Source organism: Oncorhynchus gorbuscha, linkage group LG01 (assembly GCF_021184085.1).
Source record: "Oncorhynchus gorbuscha isolate QuinsamMale2020 ecotype Even-year linkage group LG01, OgorEven_v1.0, whole genome shotgun sequence".
NCBI lineage: Eukaryota > Metazoa > Chordata > Actinopteri > Salmoniformes > Salmonidae > Oncorhynchus > Oncorhynchus gorbuscha.
In genome coordinates, this window is record NC_060173.1 from 19,731,041 (window position 1) to 19,753,306 (window position 22,266).

Consider the following 22,266-nt stretch of genomic DNA (forward strand, 5'->3'; position numbering starts at 1 on the left):
AAATTGATACTGTGAGATTTCAAAACTATGACTAGAGAGAGACTGTCAATGAATATAGCAAAGAGCTGCTGTTTTTATGAAAGAGTTCATGTTTAAGTTCTTACTCAGCACTGTCAACACTTTGTATTCAACACTTTTATAAGCCATAAAAATGTGCCATCTTCCTATTTCCACTCAGTGCTACAACAAGCATTGCAGCAGTAATAGATGAGTAGGAAAATGTATATATATCTATAGGCTTACTATTAGCAGCTCAGGTCTCACAAACTTCTACAGATGCACAATCGAGAGCATCCTGGCGGGCAACTGCTCCGCCCTCAACCGTAAAGCTCTCCAGAGGGCTTTACGGTTGAGCATCACCGGGGCAAACTCTCACATCATCAGGTTGCTGCTTTTCTAGAGCAGCAACCTTCCTCCTTTCAGAGAGCTCGTCTGGAGGCAAAGGCGAAAAGTTTGTGACCATTTTCAGAGTTGTTAAATGGGAACTTGACAGCTCGGTTAATAATCAGGTTTTTAAATTATAATTTGCATAACCTGTTACATCTGCGCGTGGAAAGCTATTGACAAAATGCAGCGCTTAGTCCTAACAGGCTTGCTCATGTAGCCATACGACCCGGATCACATGACTTCCCAGAAGGGCGGCTAGTCAAGCGCCGATCTGGAGATCTGTTTTGAACAGCACGTGCAAATAAATGGAAGCACTGTCAAATCTGTGGTTTGACATCTCACATAGGCAACGCCGACACACGCACCGAAACGTTTCACTACGTTATCTAGAGTAGACAACTCAAAAATAGTCCCCCCCACGTTTACATTTGAAATTGGATGCCACTTGTGTGCAATACACGTAATCACTAGCGAGGTTTCCATCTAATTTGCGACATATTTTCATGCGAATATTCTAAAATGTGCTTTAAAAAAATTGTATTTCCCAGCAGAAATGCATTTCTACCAATCGGATTTATTGAGGATAGAAGTCTGTGAGCGATGGTGTAGTGGACATAACAATTACTTTTGTGGTTAAATTCCCATTTTACGTTTGAAAAATACAAGTTAAATGGGTTTCCATCGATGGTTTTGTCACAAAATCTGTTATATAGCAACTGGGGTCTTGGCACGTGCGCTCCAGACAGCAGCTGGCAAATACAGTTCGGACAGGTTAACTACATTATGAAATGACATATAAGAGCAATATCCATTACACAATGCAGATAGTCCGGTTAGCCAATGTGCGGGAGCACTGGATGGTCGGCCCAATTGAGGTAGTATGTACATGAATGTATAGTTAAAGTGACTATGCATATATGATAAACTGAGTAACAGCAGCGTAACAAGAGGGGTTGGTGGGGGCACACAATGCAAATAGTCCGGGTAGACATTTGATTACCTGTTCAGGAGTCTTATGGCTTGGGGGTAAAAACTGTTGAGAAGCCTTTTTGTACTAGACTTGGCACTCCGGTACCGCTTGCCATGCGGTATAGAGAGAACAGTCTATGACTTGGGTGGCTGGGGTCTTTGACCATTTTTATAGCCTTCCTCTGACACCGCCTGGTGTAGAGGTCCTGGATGGCAGGCAGCTTAGCCCCAGTGATGTAATGGGCCGTACGCACTACCCTCTGTAGTGCCTTAAGGTCAGAGGCCGAGCAATTGCCATACCAGGCAGTGATTCAACCAGTCAGGATGCTCTCGATGTTGCAGCTGTAGAACCTTTTGAGGATCTCAGGACTCATGCCAAATCCTTTTAGTTTCCTGAGGAGGAATAGGCTTTGTCGTGCCCTCTTCACAACTGTCTTGGTGTGTTTGGACCATTCTAGTTTGTTGTTGATGTGGACACCAAAGAACTTGAAGCTCTCAACCTGCTCCACTACAGCCCTGTCGATGAGTATGGGGGCGTGCTCGGTCCTCCTTTTCCTGTAGTCCACAATCAACTCCTTAGTCTTGGTTACGTTGAGGGTTAGGTTGTTATTCTGGCACCACCCGGCCAGGTCTCCGGACCTCCTCCCTATATGCTGTCTCGTCGTTGCCGGTGATCAGACACTGTTGTGTCATCTGCAAACTTAATGATGGTATTGGAGTCGTGCCTGGCCATGCAGTCATGGGTGAACAGGGAGTACAGGAGGGGACTGAGCACACACCCCTGCGGAGCTGTGTTGAGGATCAGCATGGCAGATGTGTTGCTACCTACCCTCACCACCTGGGGGCGGCCCGTCAGGAAGTCCAGGATCCAGTTGCAGAGGGAGGTGTTTAGTCCCAGGGTCCTTAGCTTAGTGATGAGCTTTGAGGGTACTATGGTGTTGAACGCTGAGCTGTAGTCAATGAACACCATTCTCACATAAGTGTTCCTATCTACCCTCACCACCTGAGGGCGGCCCGTCCGACTAGTAGGCCTAGGCCATCTCCATTGGAAGACCATAAAAGAATTGAGACGAACATTGTGAAATTAAAATTCCCTAAATTATCAACCTCTCTATTAAGCCATGTCTCTCCCTGCAATGTTTGTTTTTCTGGATAGGAGGGGTTCTGCAATTGACTGCTGCAATTAGGTTGCTGATAGGCTGGGAAAGATGGGGTGACTTCATTTCTGTGCTTGGCCAATGAGGTTACTCGAAGGAAGTTGGGGCACTCCGAGGGAAATTAAGGTGTGTGACTGGGGGTAGGCTTATTGCTCAGATATAAATAAACAGGTGTTTTACATTCAGGTAATCACCTAGGTCTATGGTAATTACAGCTCCAGGGCTTTCGATCTGTTGAGTATATAAGGCTACGTTTTTTTTTGTATTCTTCAGACAGGGCTATGTTACTTTGACCTTCCAGTAATTCAAGTCAGTACAAAAATAAATATATATTTTGGGAACAGATTGCAAATAACCAATGGCGCTCAAATTCAACTTGAAGGTGTGTAGATACTGTTATGCTTGTATTGAAACAAAAGGACACGTTTAGAAACTACAATGTAGAAAATTAATTAAACCTGTTAAATGTCATGTAGGTTAATTGCTGTGGAATTTACCAGGTATTTTTGGTCCTCGTCATTTTCTGCTGTGACCGTGTCCTTGGTGAGAAACACATTTGTCTGATTTCTATAGCTTGCGAGTATTTACTTGATAATTTCATGAGTGGCCTCCATTGATGTCATGTTTTCTCTCAGGAATATGCACTGTCACACACTGCACTGACACAACCAAGTGTTTGCTGTCCCTCGACAAAAGCAACTGCAAATGTGCTGTTGGCTACTATGGAGACCTGTGTGACAAAGGTTTAAACATTTTGATAGACCAGAATAACTACAATAGTTCTATTGGAATTTGTTCTAAAACTGTGTTTTAATTTATTTTAGTTGCTACCATCAATGTCATGTGTGGCAAAGACTACATTACTATCATGGTGAATGAGGACTTTTTCCAGTACTACAAAGTACCTATGGAATCTCTGCACTTGAAGAATGAGTCTTGTCGTGCCCAAAAGGAGGTCATGTCTGATGTCCCATACTACATTGTGCGGATATCAAAGGATCAGTATGTTTCCTGTGGCGGTAAACCACTGGAGGTAAGTATGATTCATCCCACACTTCATATTATCCTTTGTTAATCCTGTCTCAGAAAAGGCCTAATCTCAAGGCTCAACACACTGATCTATAGTTGTCATGTGCCGATTTTGAGGGCAGAGGTTTTTACCCTTGTTATCGCAGCAAGTCCAAGTGGTGACTTATTTATGAAGCTGGAAGTTTGTTTTTACTGGCATTGTGCTCTCTCTTTTTACAACAGAAAAACATCACTCACATTGCATACGCCTTAACTCTCATGTCGGCCCCTCAAGTCTATGGAAATATAATAAGAGACCCAATGATAAAAATTGAGTACACGTGTATCTACCCATACATCCGCACTGTCAGTTTGCCGTACCCCATCATCCCCTTCTCTAGGTAAGGCCCACTCTCTAAAAATTGTTTTGATCACAACTTAATGTACTTGAAGTTTGTCTTGGTCTATTACTGGAACGACCTAACAGGTCGACTCACTTGAGATGCAATTTGTCACATTGCCTTATTATTTGATACTCGGGTTTCCTCTCCAGGAACAATTCTGGGCTCTAGTTTGAGCCTATACAATAGGTCCAGGAGTTATTCTTGCTAGTCTGACATTACTGATGTTCCAGCTGTTGATGGTGTTAAAGGTAAATGTTATACTAATCTTGGTTATTATTTCTCAATTCCCTTTGTGAAAGCCACCACTGTTTTGTAACCCTCCATGGCTAGTTGTAGGTGGTTGGTTGGAATTGAGAAAATGCTGTTTATTTCACTTTTGCCATGTGACGCAATCTTGATCTCAATTATTCTCATTGATTGAGACAGGTGGGTGTCCACAAGTGCTGCATGTCATGAGTGTGACTCAGAAATAAAGCTGTGTTGAATGACACTTACTTGTCTGTCTCAATGGGAGAAGATTTGAAATGGGGAAGATGGTGGCATACACCGTTGTTGCATTACTTCCTTGAGGATAATGTATTGACTTTAACCACCTGCACCTAGCCGTGAACTTTTAGAAGACAGTTGGGGCTTTCAAGTGGGGCATTGAGGAATATTCACTTAGTGAGTGAATATTTTGCTTACCCTTAATTTGTTTTATTTTTACCTTTATTAATACTACCTAGGTAGCAACGGCTATTAATACTACCTAGGTAGCAACCGCTATCCGCCATCTGGGACAGCGAGTAATGTCGGACTAACCACTGATTTATAAGCAGGAGTTCTTCCGGTTCAGGTAATGTGGATATGACAAGCATTTCTCTCACAGTAATCCTGTGCTGTTTTGGTTCAGTGAGACTGTGATGCGGATGGGTGAGTTGGATGCCAAGGTGGAGATGGCCCTCTTCACAGATCACACCTACACAGAGGCGTTCCAAAGCTCACCGCTGATCCACCTCCGGGACAGGGTGTATGTGGAGATCAAGGTCGTGGAGCTGGAGGACGTCTTCCACTTGAGGGTGAATGAATGCTGGGCCACACAGTCCCCCAAACCCAACCAGACAGACAGCTCAGTTCACACCCTGCTGCGCAATGGGTGAGTGGACAATCAACATTTATCCCTGGGAACATGTACGCCTACTTCTGCTCTTGAAACATGGCATGAACAACTCATTTAGCATGCTGTGAGCAATTCAGTTGAGCTGAGGTCAATTTGGCATGTCCGACTAATTGTGGCAGAATAGTGTTAAATTTGATGAATGTCTTGGATTTACTCAACCCAAAACACTCCCCTCACAGGTGTGTGAATGACGAAACTGTCACATTTCTCAATACGACAATGGGCGCCAATGGAGAGGCCTCAACCATCCGGTACAGCTTTGACATGTTCCGCTTTGTTGTGGAGCCTCATGACCTGTACCTGCACTGCGCAGTGCGCTTGTGCTCCCTGGACGATGACGAACCCTGCATTCCTGTAAGTTCACTGGCCTTTGGTGCAGCGGGCTAAGGCACTGCATAGCGGTGCTAGCTGTGTCACTACAGATCCTGGTTCGATTCCAGGTTTAGTCGCTGCGAACGGGAGACCCATGAGGCGGCGCACAATTGGCCCAGTGTTGTCCGGGTTAGGGAGGGTTTGGCTGGCCGGGTTGTCCTTGTCCCATCGTGCTCTAGCGACTCCTGTGGCAGGCCAGGCGCAATGCACACTGACACGGTCGCCAGGTGTACGGTGTTTCCTTCGACACGTTGGTGCGGCTGACTTCCGGGTTAAGTAAGCATTGTCAAGAAGCAGTGCGGTTCGGCGGAGTTGTGTTTCGGAGGACGCACAGCTCTCGCCCTTCGCATCTCCACAGTCTGTACGGGAGTCGCAGCAATGGGACTAGACTAACTACCACTTGGATACAATGAAATTGGGATGACAAAAGGGGTTAAAAATGCTCAAATATTATTTCTATTCATGAAGAAAATGCCTTTTCAGAAGTTGGCATGGCATACAAAATTGTCTTTTATTAATGCTTTACTGCTACAGGAGTGCAAATCTATAACCAAGAGGGCAGCAGTGCGTGGAGACCCAACTCATGGTCTACTGTCATATGGACCAATCAGGATTGACATACCAGACCGACCCCAATCTAGTAAGGATTTGTGTTTCGTTATCTAATTAAGATGAAAATATATTCTTGCCGGGCTCAAATATTGCCCTTGCTCACTCTACTTGCCTGCATTTAAAAAAAAAAAAACAATTGTGACGTAGACCAGAGGGCTATACTACAAAAGCTCAACATGGGTATATGTTTTTGGTTGAGTCATTCTTTCAGTTTTCAAAATGGTTATGTAAGACTAGGCACGTTAGCTGGCTAAATCATTGATCTTACATTGTAGTATACCCCTCTGGGCTCATGTTGCAGCTAGAGGCAGGGTGGTGTGAGGTGTTTTCAACAGTCTTGACTTTGTTCCAGATCTGCTGCTGCTGATGATTCCTGTGGCTGGCATCTGGGTCCTGGGCCTCTTCCTCCTCGCCCTAATCACCATCGCTAAGGCAGGAAACCGACGACTGTCACAGCTAGCAAACCGCTGACATCCAACTTGAATAAAAATAATAATTTCTATGACAATTGAGTCTCTCTCTGCAGAAATGTTGTGCCTTTGACATTTTATAAACATGACTTACCACAGAGCACTGAGCATTCAGCCCTGTAGTTCAATGTGGCTGTGGGTTACAAACAAGTTCAAACATGAGTTACTGGTTTAAATCATGACTGGTCTCATCAAACACCAACTCCTATTATAGTGTCACTCGATTTGATCAAATAGTGTAGTGATTCTTAGTTATCAGCAGATGGCAATAGGAGCCAACTGAGGGGTCGGTCTATAATTCATCCCCAGGGGGAGGGGAGTTTATTGGACTATCAATGTAATCCAGGATAGCCTGCAAGAGGCATGCGGTGGCTTATTTATTTAACCAGGTAGGCTAGTTGAGAACAAGTTCTCATTTGCAACTGTGACCTGGCCAAGATAAAGCATAGCAGTGTGAACAGACAACACAGTTACACATGGAGTAAACCAATTAACAAGTCAACACAGTAGAAAAAAGGGGAGTCTATATACAATGTGTGCAAGAGGTAGGCGAATAATTACAATTTTGCAGATTAACACGAGTGATAAATGGTCATGTAGAGATATTGGTGTGCAAAAGAGCAGAAAAGTAAATAAAAACAGTATGGGGATGAGGTAGGTGAAAATGGGTGGGCTATTTACCAATAGACTATGTGCAGCTGCAGCGATCGGTTAGCTGCTCAGATAGCTGATGTTTGAAGTTGGTGAGGGAGATAAGTCTCCAACTTCAGCGATTTTTCTATATATTTTTGCAATTCGTTCCAGTCACAGGCAGCAGAGTACTGGAACGAAAGGCGGCCAAATGAGGTGTTGGCTTTAGGGATGATCAGTGAGATACACCTGCTACGGATGGGTGTTTCCATCGTGAACTGAGAATGCGGAGCTTTACCTAGCATGGCCTTGTAGATGACCTTATTACAAGATTTTGTTGAGCTTTAGGGTTTAGTGAGTGTTTTGTTCCAAATACAATGCTTTCAGTCATTTCAGTCGCTGTAGTAGCTGACGTGTAGAGTCATCTGCATACACATGGCTTTACCCAAAGTCAGTGGCATGTCGTTAGTAAAAATGTACACACGGTCTAAAAGGAATTTGGCTTCCGCTCTAGCCCTAAGACTCTTTTACAAGTGACAGTCACTGGCGGGGTCTGAAAACACTACCTGTCGCCCTAAAATGGAACATGCATTGGCCGGGAATCGAACCCGGGCCTCCCGCGTGGCAGGCGAGACCATGACGGGTTACTCCAAACAGTTTAGTCATCTCAACTTGCTCAATTTCAACGTGACTTATTACAAGATTTAGTTGAGCTTAAGGGTTTAGTGAGTGTTTTGTTCCAAATACAATGCTTTTAGTTTTATAAATATTTAGGGCTAACTTACTCCTTGCTACCCACTCTGAAACTAACTGCAGCTCTTTGAGTGTTGCAGTCATTTCAGTCGCTGTAGTAGCTGACGTGTATAATGTAGAGGCATCCGCATATACATGGCTTTACTCAAAGTCAGTGCCATGTCGTTAGTAAAAATGTACACAAGGTCCAAAAGGAATTTGGCTTCCACTCTAGCCCTAAGACTCTTTTACAAGTAACAGTCACTGGCGCGGTCTGAAAACACTACCTGTCGCCCTAAAATGGAACATGCATTGGCCGGGAATCGAACCCGGGCCTCCCGCGTGGCAGGCGAGAATTCTACCACTGAACCACCAATGCTTAGATAGACTACAAAAAGTGGTTCCCAGCCTCAAACAATGCGAGTAGAGTGGAGTGACTAAAAACAGAAGAACACCATTGTCAGGGAACAAGGAATTTCTCAAACTCCGTTGTGCCCGATTTTCCGGTAAAACAGTCTCTTCAAACAGTAGTCAAGGTGCCACAAAACTGTAGGACCTGCCTTGTTGATAGTGATGTTAAGAAGGTAGAGCATCGCTTTATTATAGACAGACTTCTCCCTGTCTTAGCTACTACTGCGTCAATATGTTTTGACCATGACAGTTTACAATCTAGGGTTACTCCAAGCAGTTTAGTCATCTAAACTTGCTCAGTTTCCCCGTGACTTATTACAAGATTTAGTTGAGCTTTAGGGTTTAGTGAGTGTTTTGTTCCAAATACAATGCTTTCAGTCATTTCAGTCGCTGTAGTAGCTGACGTGTATAATGTAGAGGCATCCGCATACACATGGCTTTACTCAAAGTCAGTGGCATGTCGTTAGTAAAAATGTACACAAGGTCCAAAAGGAATTTGGCTTCCGCTCTAGCCCTAAGACTCTTTTACAAGTGACAGTCACTGGCGGGGTCTGAAAACACTACCTGTCGCCCTAAAATGGAACATGCATTGGCCGGGAATCGAACCCGGGCCTCCCGCGTGGCAGGCGAGACCATGACGGGTTACTCCAAACAGTTTAGTCATCTCAACTTGCTCAATTTCAACGTGACTTATTACAAGATTTAGTTGAGCTTAAGGGTTTAGTGAGTGTTTTGTTCCAAATACAATGCTTTTAGTTTTATAAATATTTAGGGCTAACTTACTCCTTGCTACCCACTCTGAAACTAACTGCAGCTCTTTGAGTGTTGCAGTCATTTCAGTCGCTGTAGTAGCTGACGTGTATAATGTAGAGGCATCCGCATATACATGGCTTTACTCAAAGTCAGTGCCATGTCGTTAGTAAAAATGTACACAAGGTCCAAAAGGAATTTGGCTTCCACTCTAGCCCTAAGACTCTTTTACAAGTAACAGTCACTGGCGCGGTCTGAAAACACTACCTGTCGCCCTAAAATGGAACATGCATTGGCCGGGAATCGAACCCGGGCCTCCCGCGTGGCAGGCGAGAATTCTACCACTGAACCACCAATGCTTAGATAGACTACAAAAAGTGGTTCCCAGCCTCAAACAATGCGAGTAGAGTGGAGTGACTAAAAACAGAAGAACACCATTGTCAGGGAACAAGGAATTTCTCAAACTCCGTTGTGCCCGATTTTCCGGTAAAACAGTCTCTTCAAACAGTAGTCAAGGTGCCACAAAACTGTAGGACCTGCCTTGTTGATAGTGTTGTTAAGAAGGTAGAGCATCGCTTTATTATAGACAGACTTCTCCCTGTCTTAGCTACTACTGCGTCAATATGTTTTGAACATGACAGTTTACAATCTAGGGTTACTGCAAGCAGTTTAGTCATCTAAACTTGCTCAGTTTCCCCGTGACTTATTACAAGATTTAGTTGAGCTTTAGGGTTTAGTGAGTGTTTCCTTCCAAATACAATGCTTTCAGTCATTTCAGTCGCTGTAGTAGCTGACGTGTATAATGTAGAGTCATCCGCATACACATGGCTTTACTCAAAGTCAGTGCCATGTCGTTAGTAAAAATGTACACAAGGTCCAAAAGGAATTTGGCTTCCACTCTAAACTAAAAACAGAAAAACACCATTGTCATGGAACAAGGAATTTCTCAAACTCCGTTGTGTCCGATTTTTACGTAGCAGGCGTAAAAGAAAGTTACAGCAAAATTGATACTGTGAGATTTCAAAACTATGACTAGAGAGAGACTGTCAATGAATATAGCAAAGAGCTGCTGTTTTTATGAAAGAGTTCATGTTTAAGTTCTTACTCAGCACTGTCAACACTTTGTATTCAACACTTTTATAAGCCATAAAAATGTGCCATCTTCCTATTTCCACTCAGTGCTACAACAAGCATTGCAGCAGTAATAGATGAGTAGGAAAATGTATATATATCTATAGGCTTACTATTAGCAGCTCAGGTCTCACAAACTTCTACAGATGCACAATCGAGAGCATCCTGGCGGGCAACTGCTCCGCCCTCAACCGTAAAGCTCTCCAGAGGGCTTTACGGTTGAGCATCACCGGGGCAAACTCTCACATCATCAGGTTGCTGCTTTTCTAGAGCAGCAACCTTCCTCCTTTCAGAGAGCTCGTCTGGAGGCAAAGGCGAAAAGTTTGTGACCATTTTCAGAGTTGTTAAATGGGAACTTGACAGCTCGGTTAATAATCAGGTTTTTAAATTATAATTTGCATAACCTGTTACATCTGCGCGTGGAAAGCTATTGACAAAATGCAGCGCTTAGTCCTAACAGGCTTGCTCATGTAGCCATACGACCCGGATCACATGACTTCCCAGAAGGGCGGCTAGTCAAGCGCCGATCTGGAGATCTGTTTTGAACAGCACGTGCAAATAAATGGAAGCACTGTCAAATCTGTGGTTTGACATCTCACATAGGCAACGCCGACACACGCACCGAAACGTTTCACTACGTTATCTAGAGTAGACAACTCAAAAATAGTCCCCCCCACGTTTACATTTGAAATTGGATGCCACTTGTGTGCAATACACGTAATCACTAGCGAGGTTTCCATCTAATTTGCGACATATTTTCATGCGAATATTCTAAAATGTGCTTTAAAAAAAATTGTATTTCCCACCAGAAATGCATTTCTACCAATCGGATTTATTGAGGATAGAAGTCTGTGAGCGATGGTGTAGTGGACATAACAATTACTTTTGTGGTTAAATTCCCATTTTACGTTTGAAAAATACAAGTTAAATGGGTTTCCATCGATGGTTTTGTCACAAAATCTGTTATATAGCAACTGGGGTCTTGGCACGTGCGCTCCAGACAGCAGCTGGCAAATACAGTTCGGACAGGTTAACTACATTATGAAATGACATATAAGAGCAATATCCATTACACAATGCAGATAGTCCGGTTAGCCAATGTGCGGGAGTACTGGATGGTCGGCCCAATTGAGGTAGTATGTACATGAATGTATAGTTAAAGTGACTATGCATATATGATAAACTGAGTAACAGCAGCGTAACAAGAGGGGTTGGTGGGGGCACACAATGCAAATAGTCCGGGTAGACATTTGATTACCTGTTCAGGAGTATGGCTTGGGGGTAAAAACTGTTGAGAAGCCTTTTTGTACTAGACTTGGCACTCCGGTACCGCTTGCCATGCGGTATAGAGAGAACAGTCTATGACTTGGGTGGCTGGGGTCTTTGACCATTTTTATAGCCTTCCTCTGACACCGCCTGGTGTAGAGGTCCTGGATGGCAGGCAGCTTAGCCCCAGTGATGTAATGGGCCGTACGCACTACCCTCTGTAGTGCCTTAAGGTCAGAGGCCGAGCAATTGCCATACCAGGCAGTGATTCAACCAGTCAGGATGCTCTCGATGTTGCAGCTGTAGAACCTTTTGAGGATCTCAGGACTCATGCCAAATCCTTTTAGTTTCCTGAGGAGGAATAGGCTTTGTCGTGCCCTCTTCACAACTGTCTTGGTGTGTTTGGACCATTCTAGTTTGTTGTTGATGTGGACACCAAAGAACTTGAAGCTCTCAACCTGCTCCACTACAGCCCTGTCGATGAGTATGGGGGCGTGCTCGGTCCTCCTTTTCCTGTAGTCCACAATCAACTCCTTAGTCTTGGTTACGTTGAGGGTTAGGTTGTTATTCTGGCACCACCCGGCCAGGTCTCCGGACCTCCTCCCTATATGCTGTCTCGTCGTTGCCGGTGATCAGACACTGTTGTGTCATCTGCAAACTTAATGATGGTATTGGAGTCGTGCCTGGCCATGCAGTCATGGGTGAACAGGGAGTACAGGAGGGGACTGAGCACACACCCCTGCGGAGCTGTGTTGAGGATCAGCATGGCAGATGTGTTGCTACCTACCCTCACCACCTGGGGGCGGCCCGTCAGGAAGTCCAGGATCCAGTTGCAGAGGGAGGTGTTTAGTCCCAGGGTCCTTAGCTTAGTGATGAGCTTTGAGGGTACTATGGTGTTGAACGCTGAGCTGTAGTCAATGAACACCATTCTCACATAAGTGTTCCTATCTACCCTCACCACCTGAGGGCGGCCCGTCCGACTAGTAGGCCTAGGCCATCTCCATTGGAAGACCATAAAAGAATTGAGACGAACATTGTGAAATTAAAATTCCCTAAATTATCAACCTCTCTATTAAGCCATGTCTCTCCCTGCAATGTTTGTTTTTCTGGATAGGAGGGGTTCTGCAATTGACTGCTGCAATTAGGTTGCTGATAGGCTGGGAAAGATGGGGTGACTTCATTTCTGTGCTTGGCCAATGAGGTTACTCGAAGGAAGTTGGGGCACTCCGAGGGAAATTAAGGTGTGTGACTGGGGGTAGGCTTATTGCTCAGATATAAATAAACAGGTGTTTTACATTCAGGTAATCACCTAGGTCTATGGTAATTACAGCTCCAGGGCTTTCGATCTGTTGAGTATATAAGGCTACGTTTTTTTTGTATTCTTCAGACAGGGCTATGTTACTTTGACCTTCCAGTAATTCAAGTCAGTACAAAAATAAATATATATTTTGGGAACAGATTGCAAATAACCAATGGCGCTCAAATTCAACTTGAAGGTGTGTAGATACTGTTATGCTTGTATTGAAACAAAAGGACACGTTTAGAAACTACAATGTAGAAAATTAATTAAACCTGTTAAATGTCATGTAGGTTAATTGCTGTGGAATTTACCAGGTATTTTTGGTCCTCGTCATTTTCTGCTGTGACCGTGTCCTTGGTGAGAAACACATTTGTCTGATTTCTATAGCTTGCGAGTATTTACTTGATAATTTCATGAGTGGCCTCCATTGATGTCATGTTTTCTCTCAGGAATATGCACTGTCACACACTGCACTGACACAACCAAGTGTTTGCTGTCCCTCGACAAAAGCAACTGCAAATGTGCTGTTGGCTACTATGGAGACCTGTGTGACAAAGGTTTAAACATTTTGATAGACCAGAATAACTACAATAGTTCTATTGGAATTTGTTCTAAAACTGTGTTTTAATTTATTTTAGTTGCTACCATCAATGTCATGTGTGGCAAAGACTACATTACTATCATGGTGAATGAGGACTTTTTCCAGTACTACAAAGTACCTATGGAATCTCTGCACTTGAAGAATGAGTCTTGTCGTGCCCAAAAGGAGGTCATGTCTGATGTCCCATACTACATTGTGCGGATATCAAAGGATCAGTATGTTTCCTGTGGCGGTAAACCACTGGAGGTAAGTATGATTCATCCCACACTTCATATTATCCTTTGTTAATCCTGTCTCAGAAAAGGCCTAATCTCAAGGCTCAACACACTGATCTATAGTTGTCATGTGCCGATTTTGAGGGCAGAGGTTTACCCTTGTTATCGCAGCAAGTCCAAGTGGTGACTTATTTATGAAGCTGGAAGTTTGTTTTTACTGGCATTGTGCTCTCTCTTTTTACAACAGAAAAACATCACTCACATTGCATACGCCTTAACTCTCATGTCGGCCCCTCAAGTCTATGGAAATATAATAAGAGACCCAATGATAAAAATTGAGTACACGTGTATCTACCCATACATCCGCACTGTCAGTTTGCCGTACCCCATCATCCCCTTCTCTAGGTAAGGCCCACTCTCTAAAAATTGTTTTGATCACAACTTAATGTACTTGAAGTTTGTCTTGGTCTATTACTGGAACGACCTAACAGGTCGACTCACTTGAGATGCAATTTGTCACATTGCCTTATTATTTGATACTCGGGTTTCCTCTCCAGGAACAATTCTGGGCTCTAGTTTGAGCCTATACAATAGGTCCAGGAGTTATTCTTGCTAGTCTGACATTACTGATGTTCCAGCTGTTGATGGTGTTAAAGGTAAATGTTATACTAATCTTGGTTATTATTTCTCAATTCCCTTTGTGAAAGCCACCACTGTTTTGTAACCCTCCATGGCTAGTTGTAGGTGGTTGGTTGGAATTGAGAAAATGCTGTTTATTTCACTTTTGCCATGTGACGCAATCTTGATCTCAATTATTCTCATTGATTGAGACAGGTGGGTGTCCACAAGTGCTGCATGTCATGAGTGTGACTCAGAAATAAAGCTGTGTTGAATGACACTTACTTGTCTGTCTCAATGGGAGAAGATTTGAAATGGGGAAGATGGTGGCATACACCGTTGTTGCATTACTTCCTTGAGGATAATGTATTGACTTTAACCACCTGCACCTAGCCGTGAACTTTTAGAAGACAGTTGGGGCTTTCAAGTGGGGCATTGAGGAATATTCACTTAGTGAGTGAATATTTTGCTTACCCTTAATTTGTTTTATTTTTACCTTTATTAATACTACCTAGGTAGCAACGGCTATTAATACTACCTAGGTAGCAACCGCTATCCGCCATCTGGGACAGCGAGTAATGTCGGACTAACCACTGATTTATAAGCAGGAGTTCTTCCGGTTCAGGTAATGTGGATATGACAAGCATTTCTCTCACAGTAATCCTGTGCTGTTTTGGTTCAGTGAGACTGTGATGCGGATGGGTGAGTTGGATGCCAAGGTGGAGATGGCCCTCTTCACAGATCACACCTACACAGAGGCGTTCCAAAGCTCACCGCTGATCCACCTCCGGGACAGGGTGTATGTGGAGATCAAGGTCGTGGAGCTGGAGGACGTCTTCCACTTGAGGGTGAATGAATGCTGGGCCACACAGTCCCCCAAACCCAACCAGACAGACAGCTCAGTTCACACCCTGCTGCGCAATGGGTGAGTGGACAATCAACATTTATCCCTGGGAACATGTACGCCTACTTCTGCTCTTGAAACATGGCATGAACAACTCATTTAGCATGCTGTGAGCAATTCAGTTGAGCTGAGGTCAATTTGGCATGTCCGACTAATTGTGGCAGAATAGTGTTAAATTTGATGAATGTCTTGGATTTACTCAACCCAAAACACTCCCCTCACAGGTGTGTGAATGACGAAACTGTCACATTTCTCAATACGACAATGGGCGCCAATGGAGAGGCCTCAACCATCCGGTACAGCTTTGACATGTTCCGCTTTGTTGTGGAGCCTCATGACCTGTACCTGCACTGCGCAGTGCGCTTGTGCTCCCTGGACGATGACGAACCCTGCATTCCTGTAAGTTCACTGGCCTTTGGTGCAGCGGGCTAAGGCACTGCATAGCGGTGCTAGCTGTGTCACTACAGATCCTGGTTCGATTCCAGGTTTAGTCGCTGCGAACGGGAGACCCATGAGGCGGCGCACAATTGGCCCAGTGTTGTCCGGGTTAGGGAGGGTTTGGCTGGCCGGGTTGTCCTTGTCCCATCGTGCTCTAGCGACTCCTGTGGCAGGCCAGGCGCAATGCACACTGACACGGTCGCCAGGTGTACGGTGTTTCCTTCGACACGTTGGTGCGGCTGACTTCCGGGTTAAGTAAGCATTGTCAAGAAGCAGTGCGGTTCGGCGGAGTTGTGTTTCGGAGGACGCACAGCTCTCGCCCTTCGCATCTCCACAGTCTGTACGGGAGTCGCAGCAATGGGACTAGACTAACTACCACTTGGATACAATGAAATTGGGATGACAAAAGGGGTTAAAAATGCTCAAATATTATTTCTATTCATGAAGAAAATGCCTTTTCAGAAGTTGGCATGGCATACAAAATTGTCTTTTATTAATGCTTTACTGCTACAGGAGTGCAAATCTATAACCAAGAGGGCAGCAGTGCGTGGAGACCCAACTCATGGTCTACTGTCATATGGACCAATCAGGATTGACATACCAGACCGACCCCAATCTAGTAAGGATTTGTGTTTCGTTATCTAATTAAGATGAAAATATATTCTTGCCGGGCTCAAATATTGCCCTTGCTCACTCTACTTGCCTGCATTTAAAAAAAAAAAACAATTGTGACGTAGACCAGAGGGCTATACTACAAAAGCTCAACATGGGTATATGTTTTTGGTTGAGTCATTCTTTCAGTTTTCAAAATGGTTATGTAAGACTAGGCACGTTAGCTGGCTAAATCATTGATCTTACATTGTAGTATACCCCTCTGGGCTCATGTTGCAGCTAGAGGCAGGGTGGTGTGAGGTGTTTTCAACAGTCTTGACTTTGTTCCAGATCTGCTGCTGCTGATGATTCCTGTGGCTGGCATCTGGGTCCTGGGCCTCTTCCTCCTCGCCCTAATCACCATCGCTAAGGCAGGAAACCGACGACTGTCACAGCTAGCAAACCGCTGACATCCAACTTGAATAAAAATAATAATTTCTATGACAATTGAGTCTCTCTCTGCAGAAATGTTGTGCCTTTGACATTTTATAAACATGACTTACCACAGAGCACTGAGCATTCAGCCCTGTAGTTCAATGTGGCTGTGGGTTACAAACAAGTTCAAACATGAGTTACTGGTTTAAATCATGACTGGTCTCATCAAACACCAACTCCTATTATAGTGTCACTCGATTTGATCAAATAGTGTAGTGATTCTTAGTTATCAGCAGATGGCAATAGGAGCCAACTGAGGGGTCGGTCTATAATTCATCCCCAGGGGAGGGGAGTTTATTGGACTATCAATGTAATCCAGGATAGCCTGCAAGAGGCATGCGGTGGCTTATTTATTTAACCAGGTAGGCTAGTTGAGAACAAGTTCTCATTTGCAATTGTGACCTGGCCAAGATAAAGCATAGCAGTGTGAACAGACAACACAGTTACACATGGAGTAAACCAATTAACAAGTCAACACAGTAGAAAAAAGGGGAGTCTATATACAATGTGTGCAAGAGGTAGGCGAATAATTACAATTTTGCAGATTAACACGAGTGATAAATGGTCATGTAGAGATATTGGTGTGCAAAAGAGCAGAAAAGTAAATAAAAACAGTATGGGGATGAGGTAGGTGAAAATGGGTGGGCTATTTACCAATAGACTATGTGCAGCTGCAGCGATCGGTTAGCTGCTCAGATAGCTGATGTTTGAAGTTGGTGAGGGAGATAAGTCTCCAACTTCAGCGATTTTTCTATATATTTTTTTGCAATTCGTTCCAGTCACAGGCAGCAGAGTACTGGAACGAAAGGCGGCCAAATGAGGTGTTGGCTTTAGGGATGATCAGTGAGATACACCTGCTACGGATGGGTGTTTCCATCGTGAACTGAGAATGCGGAGCTTTACCTAGCATGGCCTTGTAGATGACCTTATTACAAGATTTTGTTGAGCTTTAGGGTTTAGTGAGTGTTTTGTTCCAAATACAATGCTTTCAGTCATTTCAGTCGCTGTAGTAGCTGACGTGTAGAGTCATCTGCATACACATGGCTTTACCCAAAGTCAGTGGCATGTCGTTAGTAAAAATGTACACACGGTCTAAAAGGAATTTGGCTTCCGCTCTAGCCCTAAGACTCTTTTACAAGTGACAGTCACTGGCGGGGTCTGAAAACACTACCTGTCGCCCTAAAATGGAACATGCATTGGCCGGGAATCGAACCCGGGCCTCCCGCGTGGCAGGCGAGACCATGACGGGTTACTCCAAACAGTTTAGTCATCTCAACTTGCTCAATTTCAACGTGACTTATTACAAGATTTAGTTGAGCTTAAGGGTTTAGTGAGTGTTTTGTTCCAAATACAATGCTTTTAGTTTTATAAATATTTAGGGCTAACTTACTCCTTGCTACCCACTCTGAAACTAACTGCAGCTCTTTGAGTGTTGCAGTCATTTCAGTCGCTGTAGTAGCTGACGTGTATAATGTAGAGGCATCCGCATATACATGGCTTTACTCAAAGTCAGTGCCATGTCGTTAGTAAAAATGTACACAAGGTCCAAAAGGAATTTGGCTTCCACTCTAGCCCTAAGACTCTTTTACAAGTAACAGTCACTGGCGCGGTCTGAAAACACTACCTGTCGCCCTAAAATGGAACATGCATTGGCCGGGAATCGAACCCGGGCCTCCCGCGTGGCAGGCGAGAATTCTACCACTGAACCACCAATGCTTAGATAGACTACAAAAAGTGGTTCCCAGCCTCAAACAATGCGAGTAGAGTGGAGTGACTAAAAACAGAAGAACACCATTGTCAGGGAACAAGGAATTTCTCAAACTCCGTTGTGCCCGATTTTCCGGTAAAACAGTCTCTTCAAACAGTAGTCAAGGTGCCACAAAACTGTAGGACCTGCCTTGTTGATAGTGATGTTAAGAAGGTAGAGCATCGCTTTATTATAGACAGACTTCTCCCTGTCTTAGCTACTACTGCGTCAATATGTTTTGAACATGACAGTTTACAATCTAGGGTTACTCCAAGCAGTTTAGTCATCTAAACTTGCTCAGTTTCCCCGTGACTTATTACAAGATTTAGTTGAGCTTTAGGGTTTAGTGAGTGTTTCGTTCCAAATACAATGCTTTCAGTCATTTCAGTCGCTGTAGTAGCTGACGTGTATAATGTAGAGGCATCCGCATACACATGGCTTTACTCAAAGTCAGTGGCATGTCGTTAGTAAAAATGTACACAAGGTCCAAAAGGAATTTGGCTTCCGCTCTAGCCCTAAGACTCTTTTACAAGTGACAGTCACTGGCGGGGTCTGAAAACACTACCTGTCGCCCTAAAATGGAACATGCATTGGCCGGGAATCGAACCCGGGCCTCCCGCGTGGCAGGCGAGACCATGACGGGTTACTCCAAACAGTTTAGTCATCTCAACTTGCTCAATTTCAACGTGACTTATTACAAGATTTAGTTGAGCTTAAGGGTTTAGTGAGTGTTTTGTTCCAAATACAATGCTTTTAGTTTTATAAATATTTAGGGCTAACTTACTCCTTGCTACCCACTCTGAAACTAACTGCAGCTCTTTGAGTGTTGCAGTCATTTCAGTCGCTGTAGTAGCTGACGTGTATAATGTAGAGGCATCCGCATATACATGGCTTTACTCAAAGTCAGTGCCATGTCGTTAGTAAAAATGTACACAAGGTCCAAAAGGAATTTGGCTTCCACTCTAGCCCTAAGACTCTTTTACAAGTAACAGTCACTGGCGCGGTCTGAAAACACTACCTGTCGCCCTAAAATGGAACATGCATTGGCCGGGAATCGAACCCGGGCCTCCCGCGTGGCAGGCGAGAATTCTACCACTGAACCACCAATGCTTAGATAGACTACAAAAAGTGGTTCCCAGCCTCAAACAATGCGAGTAGAGTGGAGTGACTAAAAACAGAAGAACACCATTGTCAGGGAACAAGGAATTTCTCAAACTCCGTTGTGCCCGATTTTCCGGTAAAACAGTCTCTTCAAACAGTAGTCAAGGTGCCACAAAACTGTAGGACCTGCCTTGTTGATAGTGTTGTTAAGAAGGTAGAGCATCGCTTTATTATAGACAGACTTCTCCCTGTCTTAGCTACTACTGCGTCAATATGTTTTGAACATGACAGTTTACAATCTAGGGTTACTGCAAGCAGTTTAGTCATCTAAACTTGCTCAGTTTCCCCGTGACTTATTACAAGATTTAGTTGAGCTTTAGGGTTTAGTGAGTGTTTCCTTCCAAATACAATGCTTTCAGTCATTTCAGTCGCTGTAGTAGCTGACGTGTATAATGTAGAGTCATCCGCATACACATGGCTTTACTCAAAGTCAGTGCCATGTCGTTAGTAAAAATGTACACAAGGTCCAAAAGGAATTTGGCTTCCACTCTAAACTAAAAACAGAAAAACACCATTGTCATGGAACAAGGAATTTCTCAAACTCCGTTGTGTCCGATTTTTACGTAGCAGGCGTAAAAGAAAGTTACAGCAAAATTGATACTGTGAGATTTCAAAACTATGACTAGAGAGAGACTGTCAATGAATATAGCAAAGAGCTGCTGTTTTTATGAAAGAGTTCATGTTTAAGTTCTTACTCAGCACTTTCAACACTTTGTATTCAACACTTTTATAAGCCATAAAAATGTGCCATCTTCCTATTTCCACTCAGTGCTACAACAAGCATTGCAGCAGTAATAGATGAGTAGGAAAATGTATATATATCTATAGGCTTACTATTAGCAGCTCAGGTCTCACAAACTTCTACAGATGCACAATCGAGAGCATCCTGGCGGGCAACTGCTCCGCCCTCAACCGTAAAGCTCTCCAGAGGGCTTTACGGTTGAGCATCACCGGGGCAAACTCTCACATCATCAGGTTGCTGCTTTTCTAGAGCAGCAACCTTCCTCCTTTCAGAGAGCTCGTCTGGAGGCAAAGGCGAAAAGTTTGTGACCATTTTCAGAGTTGTTAAATGGGAACTTGACAGCTCGGTTAATAATCAGGTTTTTAAATTATAATTTGCATAACCTGTTACATCTGCGCGTGGAAAGCTATTGACAAAATGCAGCGCTTAGTCCTAACAGGCTTGCTCATGTAGCCATACGACCCGGATCACATGACTTCCCAGAAGGGCGGCTAGTCAAGCGCCGATCTGGAGATCTGTTTTGAACAGCACGTGCAAATAAATGGAAGCACTGTCAAATCTGTGGTTTGACATCTCACATAGGCAACGCCGACACACGCACCGAAACGTTTCACTACGTTATCTAGAGTAGACAACTCAAAAATAGTCCCCCCCACGTTTACATTTGAAATTGGATGCCACTTGTGTGCAATACACGTAATCACTAGCGAGGTTTCCATCTAATTTGCGACATATTTTCATGCGAATATTCTAAAATGTGCTTTAAAAAAAATTGTATTTCCCAGCAGAAATGCATTTCTACCAATCGGATTTATTGAGGATAGAAGTCTGTGAGCGATGGTGTAGTGGACATAACAATTACTTTTGTGGTTAAATTCCCATTTTACGTTTGAAAAATACAAGTTAAATGGGTTTCCATCGATGGTTTTGTCACAAAATCTGTTATATAGCAACTGGGGTCTTGGCACGTGCGCTCCAGACAGCAGCTGGCAAATACAGTTCGGACAGGTTAACTACATTATGAAATGACATATAAGAGCAATATCCATTACACAATGCAGATAGTCCGGTTAGCCAATGTGCGGGAGCACTGGATGGTCGGCCCAATTGAGGTAGTATGTACATGAATGTATAGTTAAAGTGACTATGCATATATGATAAACTGAGTAACAGCAGCGTAACAAGAGGGGTTGGTGGGGGCACACAATGCAAATAGTCCGGGTAGACATTTGATTACCTGTTCAGGAGTCTTATGGCTTGGGGGTAAAAACTGTTGAGAAGCCTTTTTGTACTAGACTTGGCACTCCGGTACCGCTTGCCATGCGGTATAGAGAGAACAGTCTATGACTTGGGTGGCTGGGGTCTTTGACCATTTTTATAGCCTTCCTCTGACACCGCCTGGTGTAGAGGTCCTGGATGGCAGGCAGCTTAGCCCCAGTGATGTAATGGGCCGTACGCACTACCCTCTGTAGTGCCTTAAGGTCAGAGGCCGAGCAATTGCCATACCAGGCAGTGATTCAACCAGTCAGGATGCTCTCGATGTTGCAGCTGTAGAACCTTTTGAGGATCTCAGGACTCATGCCAAATCCTTTTAGTTTCCTGAGGAGGAATAGGCTTTGTCGTGCCCTCTTCACAACTGTCTTGGTGTGTTTGGACCATTCTAGTTTGTTGTTGATGTGGACACCAAAGAACTTGAAGCTCTCAACCTGCTCCACTACAGCCCTGTCGATGAGTATGGGGGCGTGCTCGGTCCTCCTTTTCCTGTAGTCCACAATCAACTCCTTAGTCTTGGTTACGTTGAGGGTTAGGTTGTTATTCTGGCACCACCCGGCCAGGTCTCCGGACCTCCTCCCTATATGCTGTCTCGTCGTTGCCGGTGATCAGACACTGTTGTGTCATCTGCAAACTTAATGATGGTATTGGAGTCGTGCCTGGCCATGCAGTCATGGGTGAACAGGGAGTACAGGAGGGGACTGAGCACACACCCCTGCGGAGC

At 44.1% G+C, this 22,266-nt stretch overlaps 2 protein-coding genes and 4 non-coding genes across 8 annotated transcripts; 2 read left to right on the forward strand and 4 right to left on the reverse strand.

Annotated features, from left to right (window-relative positions):
• The first annotated feature begins 2,706 nt into the window (after nucleotides 1–2,706).
• On the forward strand, nucleotides 2,707–6,576 carry LOC123999632 (uromodulin-like). 2 transcript variants are annotated; one of them, XM_046305618.1, is made up of 9 exons: nucleotides 2,707–2,895; nucleotides 2,990–3,056; nucleotides 3,149–3,256; nucleotides 3,338–3,546; nucleotides 3,765–3,922; nucleotides 4,818–5,060; nucleotides 5,264–5,438; nucleotides 5,991–6,096; nucleotides 6,421–6,576. In XM_046305618.1, exons 1-9 carry the CDS (start codon nucleotides 2,872–2,874, stop codon nucleotides 6,537–6,539), a joined length of 1,209 nt encoding a protein of 402 aa, XP_046161574.1. In that variant the 5' UTR covers nucleotides 2,707–2,871; the 3' UTR covers nucleotides 6,540–6,576. The 2 variants fall into 2 exon arrangements, with proteins under 2 accessions (XP_046161574.1, XP_046161653.1); XM_046305697.1 differs by having other exon boundaries at nucleotides 2,708–2,895; nucleotides 3,014–3,056.
• A 1,632-nt stretch (nucleotides 6,577–8,208) lies between these two features.
• On the reverse strand, nucleotides 8,209–8,279 carry trnag-gcc. The gene has a single exon. It is a non-coding gene; the product is annotated as a tRNA-Gly (tRNA).
• Nucleotides 8,280–9,349: 1,070 nt separating this feature from the next.
• Nucleotides 9,350–9,420, reverse strand: trnag-gcc. Its single transcript has one exon. It is a non-coding gene; the product is annotated as a tRNA-Gly (tRNA).
• Nucleotides 9,421–12,815: 3,395 nt separating this feature from the next.
• LOC123999745 (uromodulin-like) lies at nucleotides 12,816–16,632 on the forward strand. Of its 2 annotated transcripts, none has more exons than XM_046305799.1 (9): nucleotides 12,816–12,954; nucleotides 13,049–13,115; nucleotides 13,208–13,315; nucleotides 13,397–13,605; nucleotides 13,822–13,979; nucleotides 14,875–15,117; nucleotides 15,321–15,495; nucleotides 16,048–16,153; nucleotides 16,477–16,632. In XM_046305799.1, the coding sequence occupies exons 1-9, from the start codon at nucleotides 12,931–12,933 to the stop codon at nucleotides 16,593–16,595; spliced, it is 1,209 nt and encodes a 402-aa protein (XP_046161755.1). In that variant the 5' UTR covers nucleotides 12,816–12,930; the 3' UTR covers nucleotides 16,596–16,632. The 2 variants fall into 2 exon arrangements, with proteins under 2 accessions (XP_046161755.1, XP_046161809.1); XM_046305853.1 differs by having other exon boundaries at nucleotides 12,835–12,954; nucleotides 13,073–13,115.
• A 1,633-nt stretch (nucleotides 16,633–18,265) lies between these two features.
• Nucleotides 18,266–18,336, reverse strand: trnag-gcc. The gene has a single exon. It is a non-coding gene; the product is annotated as a tRNA-Gly (tRNA).
• A 1,070-nt stretch (nucleotides 18,337–19,406) lies between these two features.
• Nucleotides 19,407–19,477, reverse strand: trnag-gcc. Its single transcript has one exon. It is a non-coding gene; the product is annotated as a tRNA-Gly (tRNA).
• Between the last annotated feature and the right edge of the window lie 2,789 nt (nucleotides 19,478–22,266).

Coding starts and splice junctions, on each gene's coding strand:
- LOC123999632 (XM_046305618.1), top strand. CDS start 2,872: ATGGCGCTCAAATTCAACTTGAAG. Junction 5,061..5,263: donor CACACCCTGCTGCGCAATGG/GTGAGTGGACAA, acceptor CTCCCCTCACAG/GTGTGTGAATGACGAAACTG. Junction 5,439..5,990: donor ATGACGAACCCTGCATTCCT/GTAAGTTCACTG, acceptor TTACTGCTACAG/GAGTGCAAATCTATAACCAA.
- LOC123999745 (XM_046305799.1), top strand. CDS start 12,931: ATGGCGCTCAAATTCAACTTGAAG. Junction 12,955..13,048: donor CGCTCAAATTCAACTTGAAG/GTGTGTAGATAC, acceptor AATGTCATGTAG/GTTAATTGCTGTGGAATTTA. Junction 13,980..14,874: donor CCCATCATCCCCTTCTCTAG/GTAAGGCCCACT, acceptor GTTTTGGTTCAG/TGAGACTGTGATGCGGATGG.